General features: G+C 36.3%; 1 protein-coding gene across 3 annotated transcripts in view; it reads right to left on the bottom strand.

Moving 5' to 3' along the window:
* LOC113531323 (astrotactin-2) overlaps positions 1-20,237 on the bottom strand; it is a 371,532-nt gene that overhangs the window by 118,391 nt on the left and 232,904 nt on the right. For all 3 annotated transcript variants that reach the window (XM_026921980.3, XM_053230640.1, XM_053230641.1), the window contains one exon: positions 1,200-1,350. In XM_026921980.3, coding sequence (XP_026777781.1) covers positions 1,200-1,350 — 151 coding nt within the window. The remainder of the gene's footprint in view (positions 1-1,199; positions 1,351-20,237) is intronic.

The raw sequence follows: 20,237 nt of genomic DNA, 5'->3' as shown, positions 1-20,237 counted from the left end.
TTTAAATCTCTGACCAGTGCTGACAGGATTAGCAATAAAATGCTGCACCTTGAAAATATGATTATGGCATACTAAAAAAAAAACAACAGCAACAACAAAAAACAGTATAGAAGTGATGACCTAATGTGGCATTGAGCGCTTACTTTAAAAATCCAGCAAAGTACATCAAACTCTTTAATTAGAAAAGTTTCACATTAAGATTTCCTTATCATTAAAACTCTACATTAATGATAACGTGTTAAAGTCAATAACATTATTTAAATCATTCATTCTTCTTATTATGGACTCATTTTTAGGCATGGACACAAAAACAATAGCTGCAGATGTTCACTAATAGTGAACATTTGAACAAACATCAGTCACTGAATGTGTTAATTACTTTGCTAATTTATGGTCTGTTAAAGCTTAGGTTTGTTAAGCTTAAAAAAACACCCTGTTATTTAAGGGATTTAAACTTAATCTGTAGGTTTCTAGTTTTAAATAAGGCTAAAGAAAGTTATTGAGAAAGTTACTTCTGAGATTTAAACGTAAAATAAAATAAGCTTTTAAAATTGGACTTTGTAAGTAAAGCTCAGCTATGTGGAACAATTAATGTGAATATTATTATTATTATTATTATTATTATTATTATTATTATTAATGCTGTTGTAATAATAATAATAATAATAATAATAATAATAATAAAGAAATTAATAAATTATACATTTACAATTGTGAATTAATTATATAAACTATAAAATACTACTACTACTAATAATAAACTGACGTGAATCTGACTAAATGGAAATGTGCCACTGTAAAGCAAAGCAACATATCAAAATGATAATTATTCTGGCTTCTGAAGTGTATTAAAAGTCTACAAAGAAAACCGTACTCAGATTAAATAAAATAAAATTAAAATACCACTTTTATAACAAGTCAGAACACTCTAAATTCATTTTTTCGCAAAGTCGAATTTCATTCCTTTTCATTCCTCTATTTACACTTCCAGCTGTGCACACATCTGCCGTGAAAAGGATCAGTAAGCATGAGAAGAGCTTTTGGATCTCCATTGCCACTGATTTGCTTTATTTGGTTAAGACTGACTAAAACTTGGATTTCGCATTTTAAAATACACTTAATCAGTCAGATTAAGACACTAAATATCAGAGTGAAACAGAAGCAGTGAACAGAAGAGAAAGGTTAAAATGACTTCTCACCATGCAGCCTGTGGAATCAAGCCGTCTGTCAGAAACACACTTGAAGTTCTTCCTGCAGCCGCCGTTGTCCTTGGAGCAGTCTCTCACCGGGCCGAATGATGCCAGCAAATCGTCTACTGTCTCAAAGTGCGTGGACATCATGGCCTCCTCCCTGGAGACAGAACACAGACGAGCGAGAGTTAGGAGCATTCAGGGAACAACAAAGCGAGATGAGATCATGGGGTCAACAGCAATAACAGGAGGATACGCTGTGGACATGGTGACATTTACTGCAACTACAAACACAGCAGAGAGAAGTAAAGAAAAGGAGGAAGGAAGGAAAGAGTGAAGGAAAAGGATGAATCAATACATACATTTTTATTCTGAATTTTACAGATGCATTTCGATATTTCATGTTTCCATATCTAATCTATAACAGACGATTATAACAGATGTGTCGGCTAATATGATGAAGATCATCTCATGATATCATATATCATATATTCTGTGATTAAAGAAAAGTACTATGTTCCGCATAGCTTATGTCATTAATCAGTGTGATCTGGGCTTGGTTACATGCAAACAAGCCCTCGGTATAATAGTGGATACAGAAATCACGCTTTAAAAGGTGAGGATGAATTTGGAGCTGTTTGTGGCAGAGGACAACATGAATTCTTCAATGTGTGCTTTATGTAAAAAAGGATACAGGAAGCTGAAATTTAGTTTCCATGCCACATCCCTATTAGTCCTGTCATGACAGAGCTAAAAAAAATTCTCTCAGCTCACAATTTAACAAATCCACTTTTCTTTTCATGTTTTGTTGACGTTTCAACATCGCCATGTGGAGCTGTTCTGAGAGTTTGCCATAATCCCATAGCATCGTCATACTGGAGGCTTTTGACAAGCATCATACCAGCACTCACACCCTGAGATTTTAATAACCTGCCAGAACTTTGTTGTTGGACATCTTTGGTAGCAGTGGCATGAGATCAGCCGCCAGATTATACGTTTTAAGACCAGTGATCTCAACTCATGACCAAAGAATTCTTTTACAATGCAAAATCAAGCTTACAGTGTAAACCAGACTTGTGGTTTACAGCCACAAGGTGGTGGAGGCATTATGTTTTCAGGTTGTCTGTGTGTCTGTCCAAGAGTCTCATAAGTGAGATACACTACATAGCCAAAAGTATGTGGACATCTGACCATCACACCCATATGTGCTTGCTGAATGTCCATTTCCAGATTTATTCCCCCTTTTGCTGTTATAATAAGCTCCACTCTTCTGGGAAGCTTTCCACTAGATGTTGGAGCGTGGCTGTGGGGATTTGTGTTCATTCAGCTACAAGAGCATTAGTGAGATCAGGCACTGATGTTGGGTGAGGAGATCTGGGGTGCAGTTGGTGTTCCAGGTCATCCCAAATGCGTTCAGTGGGGTTGAGTTCAGGGCTCTGTGCAGGACACTCGAGTTCTTCCACTTCAACCTTCACACACCATGTCTTCATGGAGCTCGCTTTGTGCACAGGAGCATTGTCATGCTGGAACAGGTCTGGGTCTCTTTGTTCCACTGAAGTGAAAGGGTAATGCTACAACATACAAAGACATTCTATACAACTGTCTGCTTCAGACTTTGTGGCAACAGTTTGGGGAAGAACCACATATGGGTGTGATGGTTAGGTGTCCACATACTTTTGACATATTTGTGTCATTTTGCAAACATGTTTCTCATCGCTCTCACTGTGTTGTGAACTAGGGCTGTAATCAAGATCATTATTGGCTAGTCTAAGACCAGGACCAGTCGAGATCGAGTCAAGACTGTAGAGTCTTAAGGGATCAGGGCGAAGTGTCCAAATGAAAGCCGAGTCAAGATCGTGGCTGAAAACCATCAAAACCTTCCAAGCCTTTACTTCAACTAATTAGCATCATTCATGCATTTGCCCAACAATCAGGCAGTTTTCTAGCTGAAAGAATTACGTCTTGTCAAACTTTGTGCATGCAAAAAGAAAAGACAACACAAATTCTCAGTCAAGCCCATGGCCATATTTAGCAAGTGCCCAAGACAGAGCCAAGGCCAGTTAAAAATGCCAACACATCAGAGCGAAGTTCAAGTCAATACAGAAGGACTCTACTGAGAATGGCCTAGTAATAACGTCACACCAGAATAGCAGGCAAGTCAGTGCACTCCTAACTGAAGCATCAACTGTAATGAAACGACAGAGTAATGTGAAAAAGCCCTCAGTAATGTGATTACTGATGAAGCGGAAAGATGCCAAATACGGTCTACAGACAGAAACTTGGCGAGACATCGCAGATGATGTTGTTACATCACTTTCTCTAGGCCGAGGTTGTCTCGGTCATTGTTAATTTACTGAACATTCTTACCTTGAGCGAGCCTTTGACATCTTATACAAGCATCATAGAATAGATCCATACTGTCACACTTGAATAGCAGAAACAGACTAATAATGATGATCCACCAGTTAATGCAGATACAGACAAAGACACTTGCATATACTGTATGCACACTATGATACTTGCACTAACACTAACACACTTGTATACCAGCTCACTTGCACACTAGCAATCTAGTATATAGAACTTTCATTCTAACATACTAGGGTACATACTAGCTTACATGCATACATGTATATGTTCTTACTAGCAGATAATGGTCCACCAATAAATACATGCTAATATACTTGCATAATAGGACACCTGTATACTAGCATACTTGCATAATAGCAAACTTGCATTCTTGCACACTTACATTCTTGCAAAAATTAGCACACTTACATATTAGCATACTTGAACATTTACAAACACAAACGGATCATAAGTAGCATCCACCAAGCACACTTGCATACTATCATACTTGTATAATAGCATACCTGGATACAAGGACACTTGCATACTATCATATTTGCATAGTAGCATACATGCATACTTCCAACTTATTGTACACTAGCATACTTGCATAGTAGCATACACGCATACCTGCACATTTATATATTAGCATTTACATATACTTGCACACTAGCACATTTACAAAGAGATGTATCACAATTAATGCATACTTGTGCACTTGCATACTAGCACGGTTTATAACTTGCACACTTACTTTGCATACTTCTATGCCAGGATACTTTCTAGCATTCTAGCATACCTGCAGACTAGCATACTTGCACACTAGGACACTGGCATACTCGCATACTTGCATAGTTTCTAACTTGCATACTTGCACACTTACTTTGCACATCTTTATGCTAGCAAGCTAGCATTCTATCATACTTGCAGACTAGCATACTTCTGTACTCTGCACCAAACATTATAACAGTTTACCGATTAATTGGGATAAAGCATGAGGTGTTTGTAAAACTAAGTCACACTTGCACACTATTACATACTATTACACACATATACATATAGTACATATAGTACATACTAGCATATTAGCATTCTTGCGTACTAGCATGCTTGCATACATTGTAGTGGATGTACATGTGCTGTCTTAATCTGTTCCTCTTTTGTCCAAAGCCGTTTTATTCTTTAATAACTGAAATATGTCACTGGTTTGGAGGCTTTGCACACTGAAGGACAGACACATGTGGATGTAGAAAATAAAAAAAAAAAGAAAAAGAGAGAAGTCAGAGTAGTCAGGATGTATGTACATATAGTCTCTGGGTGTTTTTACTGTACACGATCAGAGCCCGATGTGACACGTATGATCATATCGGCGCTGTCTAACACAGCAGATGACACCAATAAAGAGAGAGCGAGAGTGACAGACTAGAGAAGGATAAGAGGAAAGCCTCAGAATAAAGGGATTTAAATGTCACTGGAACAACAGAACACGCTGAAGAAGAGAGAATGCAGAAACAAGAGAGATTTAAAATAAAGCCTCAGTGTAACATCTCAGTGTGTACACGCCAATACAGCAGCTACAGTAGTCTGCTAGCTAGAACTTTTTTATTTCATCTCTTATGAAAATTAATTTGACAATTAATTCTCTAAAATCAGTAAGAACAATAACACATGCTACTGCATACGGTGTGTCCATGTTCACAGAGTCATTATCGGGTGTTAGGTGTTAATAAATGCAACTGATATTGTGTTAAAAGCTATGCTAGCATTAGACTGAAAAACAGGGCATTGCAGTAATGTAATAAAATATGCTAATTCAGAGTCTCCGTCTTAAGTTCAAAAATTACATAAAATATTTATAAAGTTATGCATATCCAGACTATGTTTTGGCATCTTCATTCAGATTACGTAAATTACTTAAGTGTAGCATACCCTCTGAGGTTGCCAGATATATCTTTAGGAGCACCTAAAGAAGCATTTGCCTTAAAGTGTGAAAAAAAAAATCAGGGATAGAAAATATGGACTGAAGAAGAATAGCACTTGATCCAGCACATCCTAAAAATATCTTTAAAAATTAATTTTGCAGACTTTAAAGGGGTGATACTATTAATTAGTAGTGTTACATTTACATACTAAATATTGGTCTCGAATGGCGTTCTGTAGTTTTTTTTTTTTTTTTAAGTATTTAAATTTCAGCATGACATATTAGTGTTTGGTGAAACTGTCAGACAGTGACACTGGACTTAATACTGCTCTTCACTCGAGTCGATATCACACAAGAAAAATGTATTCAAGTTCCAAGGTTAGAATTGCGCATAACTGAGACACGCCTTTGTTTCACGCAAACTCCACCCCCATTTGCGTAACTTCTGAATGGCGCTAAAGACTGTTGTTACAGCTAAGGCCTGAATACATGTCGATGTGCTTAATTCTGGTGTTAAATCCTGATTATGCATGTTTGACTCAACTCCAAATACGCACTAGAACACTAGCATCCTGCTTGCATAATAGCACGCTAATATAAGTTACACATATGTGTACAATAAACACTTGCATACTAGCAAAGTTACGTAAATGTATACAACCAATTTTTGTCATTTAATCCCTATTGTAGATGATTCATGGAATAATGCATATCGTGTGTGTGTGTGTGTGTGTGTGTGTGTGTGTGTTTCAGCTTGTGTATGCCAAGCAGACGTCCCTGGCCAGCTATCTCTGAGCAGGTGTGAGCTCTGATGTGCGACTGCCTCATGGGTAATTATGAGCGTCCCTCTTCATCCACGCTGTCCAGCCAGACGTTAATCTAATGCAACATGATTTCCCGTGGCACGCGAGCTGGCACTGTGTCTGCGCTGACCATCAGCACGACCGGATCGATGGACATCCTGGCCTACAGGTGGCCACTAAGCACGATAACCAGCGAGTCATTACACGTGCAATGACACATGAATACACAATGCTAATATGAATATTCCAATCTGAGTATAGATCTGTGCGGTTCCATGCTTCCTGATCTTGTTTGGTACATCTTTATAAAGCTAACAAGATACAGCCTGTGCACAAACACACATTCTTCTTTCAAAAATTCATTTAGCTAATAATTCTTCGCTGTGCGGAATGCTTGCGATGGGACAGGGGAAATCTGATTTTTCTTCTAACTCCCAGGGAACATGGCTGATTGAATCGAGGCCTCGGTTTCCTGCCAAATGAAAGCCATTTTTTTTTCTTCTCACAGAGTTTCATAATCTTGGCCACTCCAGAGCATTTTAATCGCTCCACTTTGATTCCCTGTTTCCGTTTCTCATGATGGCTTAATCAAGTTCCACCATGACAGCTGTACAGCGAAATAAAGTTAAGACTGTATGCATGAAAACTCTCTCACATTCTAGACACACTTTAAAAAAAATGTCTGATGAAGGGCCTTTCTTTAGGCCTGGGGTTCTGGGAGAAATGTGACCACTCGGGTTAAAGGAACGCGATGGACAGATCTGCTCCGTGAATTTTGAATTATTATGAAGACTGAATTAGTTCGAGCTAAACTTATACAGTACAAAAATTTTTGTATGCTTGCAAACATTAGTGTTAGTAAATTTTTTATTTAACAAAATACTGTTCATGAGACATTTGACTGAATTTAAACGTAAAGTGATCATAAATTTCATTCCATATCAACTCAACAAACATACAAACGCCAACCCTGCCCCTTACACTCTTAAAAAGTCGAGTTCCTTAAGGGTTCTTTGGATAGTGAAAGGTTCTTAGTTGCCTAAAGTGGTTATACGTGGGAGTACGTTGCCCAGATTCATAGAAACCACTTCAATACTGAAGTCATTTTGAGCTTGAGTTACTGTCTCTGTAGATTTTCGCAGGTTCTCCCCATGTTCGAATAGGTTTCCTTCCTGTTCTCCACTTTCCTCATACCTCCCAAAAAGCTGGATTGGCTATGCTGTATTGCTGAAGATGAATAAATTAACAAACATTGGGATGAGTGATATCAGCCTTGCGATTGGTGGAGGAGAACATTACTCACACCCACTTTATATTGAAAAGGGTACATTTTGGTGACGTTTTTCCAATCTTCAGCTGACCAGTTTCAGTGAGCCTGAGCCCATCTACCGAAGGCTACAACCCAAACGCCTCAAGTTCACCATTTTGTGAGTTCTGAGATGCTTTTCTTCTCACTACCGTTGTTAAGAGAGTTTATTTGAAATACCGTAGCCTTCCTGTTCGCTTGAACCAGTCTGGTCATTCTCCCCTGACCTCTCTTATCAACAAGGCATTTTTTCTGCAGAACTTGCAAGATGTTTTTTTTGTTGTTTTTTTTGCACTGTTCTGTGTAAACTCTACAGACTGTTGTGTGTGAAAATCCCAGATCAGCAGTTTCTGAAATACTGAAACTAACCCATCTGGCACCAACAACCATACCATTGTCAAAGTCACCGAGATCACAATTTTTACTGTCTGATGTAAAGCTTGATTTTATGCATGATTTCTTTTGCCTTGCACTGCTGTCACATGATTGGCTGATCAGGTGTTCCTAATAAAATAGTTGGTAAGTGTATGTTAGATAGTGGAAAGTCACCAAATATTCATGTCCAGCGATAAGTTCATTAGAAGGCAGTCACAGATTAAACAGCATAATTTGCTTCTTCAATGCATTTTTGTACACACTGATGGAAATGCTAAACACACAGGATGTCTCAGCATGTCTTTAACTATCCATAATTACTGTTAATCAGCACAGTGATTAGCTTCACAGTCCTGTATCTCCAGTAAAGCGCAATTCTAATTTGAACTGCTGAGGATCTATGAAATCTATATCACACAGTCATTATAGACTCGAGAGAATTGCTGTCAATAAATACAGTCATTAACAGGCCATAAGGACACAGTGGATCCATCAAAGACACACTTCTTACCATTGATTTTAATGTGTTGAGGGACAGCAAGCGTCAGAGCGTGGTGATGCATGAAAATTATGAACAGAGGTATTTGTCAAGACAAGAAAAAAGAAAGGCTGGTGATGGAGCAACTATGTATAGCTGTTATAACATGATAACAGGAACTGACTTGTTTCTTGGATTTTGCACAACATTAATTGCAGCTATAAATGGACAAAGATTGCGATGTGTCATTCTTTAATGAGTAAATATAATGGTTGCCATATTGCTGTATAAGAAAAATAACACACTTCTGTTATTGGAAAATAATCAACTTGGCTTCATCACACCACGCTTTAACTGATTATTTCTCTATAAAAACATGATTTGTTGTGGTTTTTTTTTCCTTATTTTAGGGCTGAAGGACTCAAATTCTCTCATACACTTGAGTCTGGTCTTGAGAGGTTTTCTGTAGAGGTTTTCACAAGACTTGGACTTGTCTTGGATTGATTGGCATTTGTATGTAGACTTGTCTCGTTCTTGGGTATAAGTTTCGCTAAATATGGTCTTGTCCTTTCTTTTCGCATAAACAATGTTTGACCAAGTTTGAAAGAAATAATTCTTGTTTTTGATGGTCTTCCATTTCAATCTTGCCTTCATTTGGACTTCAATCTTGACTTGACCGTCACTTCGATCTTGACTTGACCGTGACCTTGACCCTCAAGACTTGGTCTTGGCTCGATCTTGTTTAGTCCTGATGTTGGACATGACAATGGTGGCTCGACTAGAGCCCTACCTTCCTTAACTGGATTATATTACAAGAATTTGTCAGTCTGATGTATGAAACCAGTTTGGATTTAATATAGTCTCAGTATACCGTGCTTAACTAATTAAATAGATCAAAATAAAATACACATTCCCAACACCAAAGGCACCAAAGGTGTACTTGTTCTCCAGTTTGATGGATCTCACAACAACGATGCCGACTTTGTTGGAAAAGACTAGTATTAGCAATTAACCCAGAATTGGGGGTTCATGTCAGCATGCTTCTTCTAAATGGGAAATGAAAAGACCATATAATATTTACAAAATTAGCTGTAACGGTGAGAGTAATAATTAATGCGAGGCAGTGTTTCTCCCTGAAAGATAGCTTTGATATCTTAATTGGTGCAAGGTTACAGCTAATTTGTGTGAGAGGCAATAAGTCAAAGCGGGCAGAAACTTGAAATTTCCCAGTGGACATTTTCAGTCTTGAAACCTTGCAAACTATGCAGAATATGTCCTATTCTTCTAAAAAAAAAAGAGTTCAAGGTGAGATAGGGTAGAAAAGAAAGGCTTTTAACTCCATAATAAGATTGATTCTCCTCTGAAGCAGGACAGCCGGGTTTTCTCCACCTCCAGCTTTGAGACAAACGCGTGTAGATATTTAATTTACCGCTCTGCTCTACAGCGAGACTTCAAAGCGAATGCAAGCAGCCTGCCGAGCCCGTTTACATCCAACCCCTCTCTGTTCATTACACAGAGAAGAAGCACCAAAGCATGTTGACTTTTTTGAAGAATTTCCCTTCTGTTTGTCAGGATTCGGGGGAGTAACAAAGAGAAATAAGGCATAACTTTTCAAAAGGCTTGACTCCAATATTTATTAGCTGATTAAAGAAGTCTAAATTTATTTTGAATGATGCGTCGGGAGGTTATTTCAGTCTGACACACTCTTTTTAGAGTTGAGAGCAGAAAGAGAAAGGCTTTACTTAAAGGTTAGATATGCTATAATGACTTTATATAAAAATATCCTACCATGATTCTTCAAGAACGTTCTACAGTAGACTATCTGTATCACATTACCTTTCCAGCAAAACAGAAGTGCTGCATTAAAAAAGAAGTGAAATCTAAAACTAAATAAAAAATAACAAAAATATTCACCCAGTACTGTCTTAAAAATCAGTAAAAGGTTATATTTTGCAATTATAATGTTAAAAAAAAATATACAATATTTTAACAAGTAAGCTGCTTCCAGTTAGATTAGTAATTATTTTTAAAAATTGTAAAGTGAAGCTTGATTATTTAAAAAAGTCAAATTTTACAATTTTAAAGATTCAAAAAGAAATAATATTTTGAAATCAAGTAAGTTGCTACCAATTATATTGCACTGAATAATATTGTATAATGCATGAAAAGCTTTTGAGCAGCTTAAGAAAGAAAGAAAGAAAGAAAGAAAGCAAAATAAAATAAAAATCTAAGCCAAACAAAGACTATTTTCTGTGTTTGTATCAGATTCCTCACTTGCAAATAATTTTAAAGTAAATAAATGTAAATTTACTGTAAATACATAAAACATCGCACAGATACAGAAGCTGACACATGCTCTTCATTTTCTATAAATATTGTAAGTTATCTCATACGTACAGTATGTAATGCATGTGCTATGAAGTTCTTATGAAGATGCTGCCAAAATGATGGAAAAACTGTAGCTCTGGAATTCAGTGAGAGAATAAAAAGCGATACAAAAGGGATACATATCTATCTTGGTTTGAGTTTAACTGAAAGCTGAAAGTTTATATAACGTCTCACAGAGCGAGGAATACGTAATCAGTAGCTCAGTAGAAAAAAAAGATGGAACCTTGAACTTTTTTTTTTTTTTAACAACATGGGAACTTGCTGTTCATCCATTTCCTGCATGGCATAAAGTAAAATTACTTTGTCACACATGATAGATCCATCAAGTCTAGACTAAGATTCATGAACATGTGCTCACGCCCACTCCTCCTTCATGCTCGGTTTACTGTCTCCGGAGGTGGCAGCGATTCCCACTACACCTCCCCATCCCTCCCAACCTTTAGACATCATCGCCACTTAACCACAATCTGCGGGAAAGCGAGAGCTCAGAGTTAATGAAGGAACAATGCGGCGCCGCAGCGAGACGCATTGGTGGGTTAATAAGAGCCGACTTCCGGCTGAGCGAACCTCCCACGGCTCTGAGTGGGGAAAAATGCTCGGTTTCCAGTTTTTCTGGGATTCAGTGTGGAGGAGGAAACTTCCTACGTTAAACATGACACACACAAAACCAGACGCAGTGTGGTGACCTTTCTCTTTCCGGAGTGTACTGAAGTGTCCTGCAGCGTGAAAGTGTTTCCTGATGAGCACCACTTCTGTGCAGAAGAAAAGAGACCTCTCTTTGCTCTCTTTTTTCTTATTTATTTATTTATTTATTTCAATTTAAATTTTTCTTGGCTTCATGTATTTTTCCCCTTCCTTTTCCTTCCTTCTTTTTTTAGTTTTTTTTTTTTTTCTCTCAATCTCTTAGTGGTGGCTTTGACAGTCCAAAAATAAGCCATTTTGTATGGCTTTAGCAAAGTAGGAGGTTGTGATGGATTGTTTAAAAAAAGCACAAAAGAAACACCCCTTTTTATGTTAGATGATGATGATGATGATGATGATTAATAGTAATAGATTCTGAACTTCTGTGATCTTTCTGGATTGTAACAAACCCCCAAACTGAAGTAAATCTGAGAAAATATTAATAAGTGTCTATACAACAGTTCTCTGATTTTGAGAAAGACTTCGTTTTTCAGATTAAATAGGAAGCTTTCCAGAAAGTTCCACAGTGCATCCGGTTGAGATCGATTATGAACTCGAGCGATGTAGCTGAGGATGAGGAACTGTAGAAGCTCAGGAAGTAATGTTCTACAAATGTTCTGTAAATTTGTTGTTACAATGAAAATAACTTCTTTTTCCAGCAGCCCTGTATTTTCACTGTTTTCAGGTTTAAATCCAAATATTTTGAGCACTAAACTGATACAGATAAATACATTGTGTTATTTATGTCAATACATTATACGGCATATAAAATAATAATTGATGGAGGGAGAATTGGTGATTGACATGGAGCTTTCATTACTACAAACCTAATTAAAAATATATATATATCCCATGATATCTAAAATACCTAAATATCTAAAAATCTGGTGTAACTCATGCTGATGCTTGCTGTAGTATGGAAGAGGAATAGAACATTACAGAACATACTGTTATAGGAAAATAATCAACTTCAGGCTGGTAACAGTATCTCGCTTCATCACATCACCCCATCGTTGATTATTTTTCTATAACAGCACGACACAGAGTGTTTTATCCCTTACTTACTTACAAATATCCAGTATATCTCATCATCTTATTATCTTCTCAGAATAAACAGCATTGAAACACCAGTCTGTGCTTTTAATGGTTTTATTTGCAGTCTATATCTTCTACCCTCAAAACAACCCTGAAATATTTCTCATGTGAGAAAATTTTACAGTTGGACTTGGATTAAAGAAAGCCCGAGAAAGAGATGGACTCAGTTTGTTTGTTAGTGACTGATTCAGCTGAGCAAACAGATCAAATGCGACGTGAGAGAATCCAAATCCCCAAACTTAATCTCTCTGATGTATGTCCAACCACAAAACTGACTCCGTTCCGATAATAATACGACAATAATCTTTATTTATATAGATAGCGCTTTTCATTTCCAGCCCAAAATCTCAGTGCTGTACACAGAAAAGGTGAAAAGATTATAGATGATAAATAATATTAATAAAATGAAATGAAATCTATGAAACTTACAAATCATAAAAGTAAATAAATAAATAAATAAAATAAATTAAAGATCTAATAACTACAGGCCAGGCTAAAACAAGTGAGTTCATCAGAATTTATATACACCTATAAAACCCATAAAACCCTAAAAACATCTTCTAGCAACTGAGGATGAAATGAATCGAGTAACGTTATATCAGAGTTAACCACAGCCCGCGATCTGTGTGAAATCTTTTCAAGATTTATACTACACAATATAGTTGAGCGCAAAAGTTTATACCCCCCTACCCCAAATTTTCTATGAAGGTAAAAAGAAGCAAACGTACCTTTTCACTAGAGTGGTACTATTATCTTTCATTAACAGTTAACTTTAATGCGCATTTTCCCCGGGAAATGTAGATATACAGTACGCTGCATTCAACGATGGTAACTTGTCATTTCCGACCTCCGATTAGGAATAAACAAAGAAAAATGCCCCATCAACTTGGAATTCCTACCCAGGAACTCGGGATGGTTTCCTCAACTCCAAGTTCAGCAAGTGACGTCAAATCAACATGGCTGCTCACAGTTTGTTTCAGATCAATCAAAATACACATCGCTCATCACAGTTAGCTGCCTAGCATGTTGCTAACAAAAGCTGACGTAGTTTGAACGCACAGAGGTGGAAAATTATATCATTCCAAGCTCCGACTTCCTGCTTCCAAGGTAAGTCTAATGCAGCATTAGTGTATCTTAAAAAAAAAAAAGCTTTAAGGTGTATATCTTTTTTATAGTAAAGTTTTAATGGTGCTTTTTATGCACTTTTCTAGGTAAAAGTTACATATTAATCATACAAAAGGTGTAGACTTGAGGGTTAGACCTCAGTGACAGGTAATGGTACAGTTTAGTACCCTTTGTTCTGAGGTATGCAAACTTTTTAATCGTAGTCCATTTATCGTGTTAATGCATTCCTTTGTGCTGTAGTTGCTTTTAAAGAGCTCCTTGTAGATTTCTTGCTTCTTGTGAATTAATGTATTACAGGACTTGCAAGGCCTGAGTGTTTATTAAGGGAAAAAAAAAAGTTTAAAAATCCTAAGCTGTTGCATGGGACGTCGCCAGGCAACAGATTTAATACTGAAAACAGGCTGCAATAGATATCTGAGAGACGGAAATGATTAAACAGGCAAAAGGTCAGTAAAGGGGAATCAGCGTAACAGAGGTAATGAGCACACAGACAAACACAAATCTCCGTAATGAGACGCGAATAGAGTCGGGGAATAAAATACGACTCTCCTTAAAACCCCGTCTGAGTCCTGACCCACATTCCTCACTCTGTTATCGAAAAAACCTTTTCCGATTTATTTTTACTGTAACTAAATAAGCCGGAGAACACTCTGTTAGGCCACTTTATTAGGACTTCCTGCACTTATACAATCAGCCAATCAGGCAGCAGCAATGCAATGCGGAAAATCCTGCAGATACAGGCCAAGAGCTTCGGGGAATGTTCACAGGGAATGACAGAGGGAGATTAGAAAAAGCCCACTGTAGCATCATATTCCTGTTTTTGGCTGACAGGAGAGCACTCTGATCATCTTCTGCTGTTGTGGCCCATCAGGGTTTGACATGCTGTGAGATGCTTTTCTGCTCACCATGTTTGTAAAGAGTGGATATTTGAGGTAGCCTTCCTGTCTGTTCAAAGCAGTCTAGCCATTCTCCTCTGACCTCTCTGATCAACAAGACAGATGGATTTTTTGTGTGTGTGTTTTTCTCAGCATTCTGGGTAAACCCCAGAGACTGTAGTGTGTGAAAATTCCAGGAGATCAGCAGTTTCTGAAACTAGCCACGGTCAAAGACACTGAAATCACATTTCTTCCTCATTCTGATATCTGATCTGAACATTAACTGAAGTTCTTGACCTGAATGATTTTACTCATTGCGCTGCTGCCATATGATTAGCTGATTGGATAATTGCATGATGCACATATGTATAGGCGTTCCTAATAAAGTGGTTGGTGAGTGTAGTTACTGAATAATACGTTAATTATTCATTGATAATTACTTTGATTGGCTCATTGCTTAGTAGTTCAGAAACTGCATGGCCTTCGATGTGACACTTTTTTTAGGTTCAACATCGGAATCTTTATTGTAATATGAAAATATAAAATGTTTCCTAAACATTTAAATATTAATATAGTGTTATTCTTTTGGTTAAGCTTTCTATCCACAAATGTAATGGGGATGATTATGTTTCTGCATTTCTCTCTTTTTAGGATGTGTAGGATGTGTATGACTAACAACGCTTTGCCTTTGTATTGTTTTCTTTTTTGTATCCTGGTCTTTTTTAAAATGTGACTGCTAACTGACTCTGCTTTAGCATAAATTGCACCACTTTTTCCCCACAGTTCACTGAGTGCCATGACTTAAAAAATGGTTCAGGTGTAAGTGGGAAGTAATAAAAGCTTTCAGGAAATTAAAATGTTTGAAAGTTTAGCAGTCGAAAACCTGAAACAGATCATCAGATGTTTAGAAGGTGTGTCCGAAAAGCTTAGAAAATAAAAATAAAATAAAAATATAAATAAATAAATAAATAAAGTGCATTACATTAACAAATAAAAAGGCAGCTGTCAAGGCAAATAGTGATCATGGCAACCTCTTGACCCTCAAATTCTTCGGATGCTCAGACCAATATTCAAGCAAAAAATCTATATCTTCCAAGGTGAAAAAAACATTTTGCACATTGGAAAAATAGAAATTTAAATAAAGAAAAGAAGAGAAGAAAAAAAATTAAGAAATACATGTGACTGGTATGTAAAATTAAAAATTTCCTGCACAGCGTTTACACATTTGATGAGTAAAATTGTACTTTAAATTTAGTTTTGGAAACATCGTGAGTCGCATTCCTGTACTGTTTCTGAATTTAGACAAGGCAACACACACACAGACACAAACACATCATCATCATCATCATCATCATCAGCAGCAGCAGCAGCAGCACCGCACTGCTGCAAAGTTATTGACTATCCGCACACGGCCCGTTGCCAGATCCTCCTGTAGCTCCGCATTTATATTTCATTCTCCTTTCGTGGAGACTCGTCGGATCGAATAGCAGCTATCGCTTGTGTAAGTGAACTTCCTGAATCGGATTTATTCTGATCCTCCTACACAGTGACCCGGCGCAGCATCGACGCCTCCCACACAAAGCTCATGGAGAGTGTTGATCAACATGAGCGCTGTTATCTGTCTCTCGCTCTAATACCACGGCCTGGTGAAGGCCAGAAGACACGGGTCAACGTATAGGCAAGAAAAAGATACGGCTTTAAAAATATAAAAACACAGCACTTTCAGTTATTTATATGTACTATATATAAATACAGATGTAGGAAGCCAGCGAATTTTACTTTGGGGAAATTTTGAGGAAGGACGGAAAATTCCGCTGCAGAAAAAATATGGAAGAGTTTGTCGAAATCCTAAAAACAAAAATATCCTACTGAACTTCTTTTAGGAATTACATGCTTGAAATGTATTATAAAATGAACATTGTATGCATTATAAATATGTTATAAATAAATAATTAAAATCCAGTAAATAAATACTATATGTATATCTAAATATATTTATAACACATACAGTAAGATAGTCATGTTACATATAGTAGATATAGATATAGATATAGATATATCTATATGCTTGAAATGTATTATAAAATGAATATTGTATGCATTATAAATATGTTATAAATAAATAATTAAAATCCAGTAAATAAATACTATATGTATATCTAAAATATATTTATAACACAGTAAGATAGTCATGTTACATATAGTAGATATAGATATAGATATGTTAGATATAGTAACGAAATATAACAGATATATTACATATATACAATATATTAAATAATTCATGTTTTACTGAACTGGCAGATATGTTGCTTTCTATTATAAACAAATTATGACTAATCGATAATAATTATTAATAACGTAATAATAATTGCAATGTTTATAATATACCATACATACATAAAAATAACTTTGAATTAATTCACATTCCCAAAGTTTCATGCTACAAAATGTTATATAAATTTTAAAATGGTTTCATAACAAATATTATTATTAGATATTAGACTATAAAATATATTAGATATTAGAGTATCTTAGATAAGTATTTTTGAAAATGTTCTGCTAAGACAGTTTCACTTGGAATGATTAGTTATAATTAGATATTGGAAATATTAGTTTTAAAATGAAAAGTATTAGATTTGCCTTTATTCAGGAAGAAACAAACGAGATCAAAATCATAATAACAATCACTGAATAAACGGCTGGTACGTTCAGCTGAGCAAACACTGAGCGTTACTTCACGAAGTGTGTGTGTGTGTGTGTGTGTGTGTGAGAGAGTCCCTTATATCTGCTTGTGCTGACTGTGAACAGGTGAGTGTAATCAAAAGTCCAGTGACTGTGACAGTGATTGTGATTGTGAGTGCTGGGAAGTGTAGTCCGAGGCGGCCATGTTTGTAGGCGGCGATATGTTCTGGAAAACTGAGTTCGCTACAGGAATTGATCTCACACTGAGCCACAGAACAGCGGAGCTACAAACTATATAAAGCAGAAAAAGGTTTGGAAACATGTCATCTTATTGGTAAGAAATAAAAGAGGTTAAGGCCAAAGTGCTAAGTGTTTCACAGTTAGCCGTAGCTGTAAATATAATGAGCGTGTTATAAACTACACTGTTTCGTCTGCTTAAATCTAGTTCCTCTGTGGAGAAATATAGCAATAGGTAGCCAAACGCTTTGCGGTTAATTACTGTACAAGTGACCTTCTTTCTACGCTTTCACACACAGCTCTGGGCAGAAAAGTCGCACAGGATGTTGGCTAGCGGCTAACGGCTTCATCAACAATAAAGGAGCTTCCCAAATGGATATTGCTGCTGCATCAATCTTGCAGCCTGTTTTTTTCCTGTGAAATTGGGACACAACAAATCCATATTTGAAGGAGGCTCCATCAAAGCCACCACTGGAGACTCGAACAACCCGCAGGAAAGCACGGTGAAAGCGTCGATATTTGCAGAGGATTGCGACATCTGGGAACAGGATGAACTTTCGGATTTTTCAGGGCTTTTTTCAGGACTACAGCGCTGCAGAGACGAAGCTCACGTCTACAGTTTCACTTCTGAAACCCTACACTGAAAACCTGCAGCGTATTAAATTAGAAATAATACGGTGTGTTTTTTGAAAGTCAGGCCTCAGTCTGACAAAACTGACAAAAATGTCTTTAAATACTAAAATAATCAATTCTCATTTATTCAGAAGTAAAGTTTTAACTAACAACTCTTCACGGTTTAATAACTCCAGAGCTGCTACGTCGAAGAATCTTCACATTTTGTAATTTGTAGATTATATCCATCAGACACAATGATTTGAAAAGTTAAATTGATTCTAAAGTTCTTTTTTTTTTGAAGATTCTCTCTGATCTTCCTATGAACTCTGCATTCATAATGCATTATAAAAAGGATACATAGCTTACACAAATCCTTATACTTTACAATGCTTGACATAAGCCTGCATAAGTGTTTATGTTTACATGTACTGTATAACATTCTACATTCACATATTCACATTCTACAGCATGGATATAGGATTTTATCATGTCAAGCTACATAAAGCATTATAACACTTGCTCATAAGAACACTGGAGACAGTAAAGTTATGACATAGGCCCTGATGTAGTACCTGTCCCCGTGTACATTATAACCTACACAGTCAGTCTCTCAAATTGTGCGCATTGGTGTTTATTCCAGTTTATAACACAGGAATAGAGTGTTATGCCAGGTCAGTACAGGCTTTAAATGAAGTAAGCTAAAAAGCTAAAATGTGTAAATCAATTTTATTTCTATACATAATACCTAATGAGCCCGTTTCAGTGAATTACTACATATAGTTTATTCTTATGAACATTATAATGCATTATTCAACCTGACATTATGAAGTACAGACAATAACATTTTCTATGAGGGTCATATCTATAATACATTCAAACCATGCTATAATACATTTATAAGGCATTGTACACATTACACATTATGAATTTTTAATATAATGCATTATATGTAGTGTTTATAGCATGTTATATGAGCAAGCCCAACTTTACATTACATTACTTTGCCTTATAAGAAGACATAATAGCGATATAATGTGTTATAATAATGTGGTGATATAAAGCATTATGTTTAAGATTCATAACCATCAGGTCATAATGCATTACCGTAATTATTTAGGAAAATGCATTGCACTTTATATGCATTGCACTTTATATAAACATGATGCATTATAAGCAGTGTTCATAATGCATAATGTAATGCATTATATATGTAGTGTTTATAGCATATCACCAACCAAAAAAAAAAAAAAAAACGTATCACCAAGCCCCCTTTGCATAGCACATTATGAAAAGTAATGTAATGTGTTATAATCTCTCCTTTACATCTATTATTTGAACAATTTTTAAAGACATTATAAACAATGCTACAAACTGTAATGCCTTTCATAAATAATTATTATATTGTGTATAATGCCTTATGAATGTATTATAAGGTGAATGTATGCATAATTCATTACACGTATGGTTTTCATAGTCTTCAAGTGTTAACTATAACTAGTTACTTTGTCAGTGAACATTTATACAGAGTTATGTTAGGCATGATAAGATGTAACACATTATAGTGCGGTTATAATGCATTATGAATACAGGATGTACAGCTAGTGCTGTAAATGGAATAAATGATGACATAGCAGATGTGTTTGTGATTTTCAGTGACTGTGTGTTGTTGTGCTTTTAAGAATTTCTCTTCAGGTTGATGGAAACATGCAATATTTTCCTTTCTTTTGCTGACTTTTAAGAAATGTACTCTTTTATGTACTCTCTAATGAGCCAGTAATGTGTGTCCTAGATTTCTTTTCAGCTGATGTGTGTGGGTTTTTGTGTGTGTGTGTGAGTGTGTGTGTGCGTTTAAATACCTGGATTCAGTTCATTATGAAATATTCTGCCAGAAATGTGGACATCTGCCACTTCTTGAGAGCATTTCAGGGTTTCTTTTCTTTTTCTTTTTTAAGCATGTATCATCTTAAGCACAAATAATCTAAACTGTTAGTGGTGTTTTATGTCACAAAAGGGTGAATGTTGATGTAACATCACGCGTAATGAGCAGGAAGCATGGTGAAATCGTGCACAAGCGATTCGGTACAAGTTACTTGCAGTAAGCAGGAAAATCAACC

This window comes from Pangasianodon hypophthalmus, chromosome 27 (genome assembly GCF_027358585.1).
Source record: "Pangasianodon hypophthalmus isolate fPanHyp1 chromosome 27, fPanHyp1.pri, whole genome shotgun sequence".
Lineage (NCBI taxonomy): Eukaryota > Metazoa > Chordata > Actinopteri > Siluriformes > Pangasiidae > Pangasianodon > Pangasianodon hypophthalmus.
Note: the sequence above shows the minus strand (reverse complement) of the source record. Positions and strands in the feature narration are given on the sequence as shown.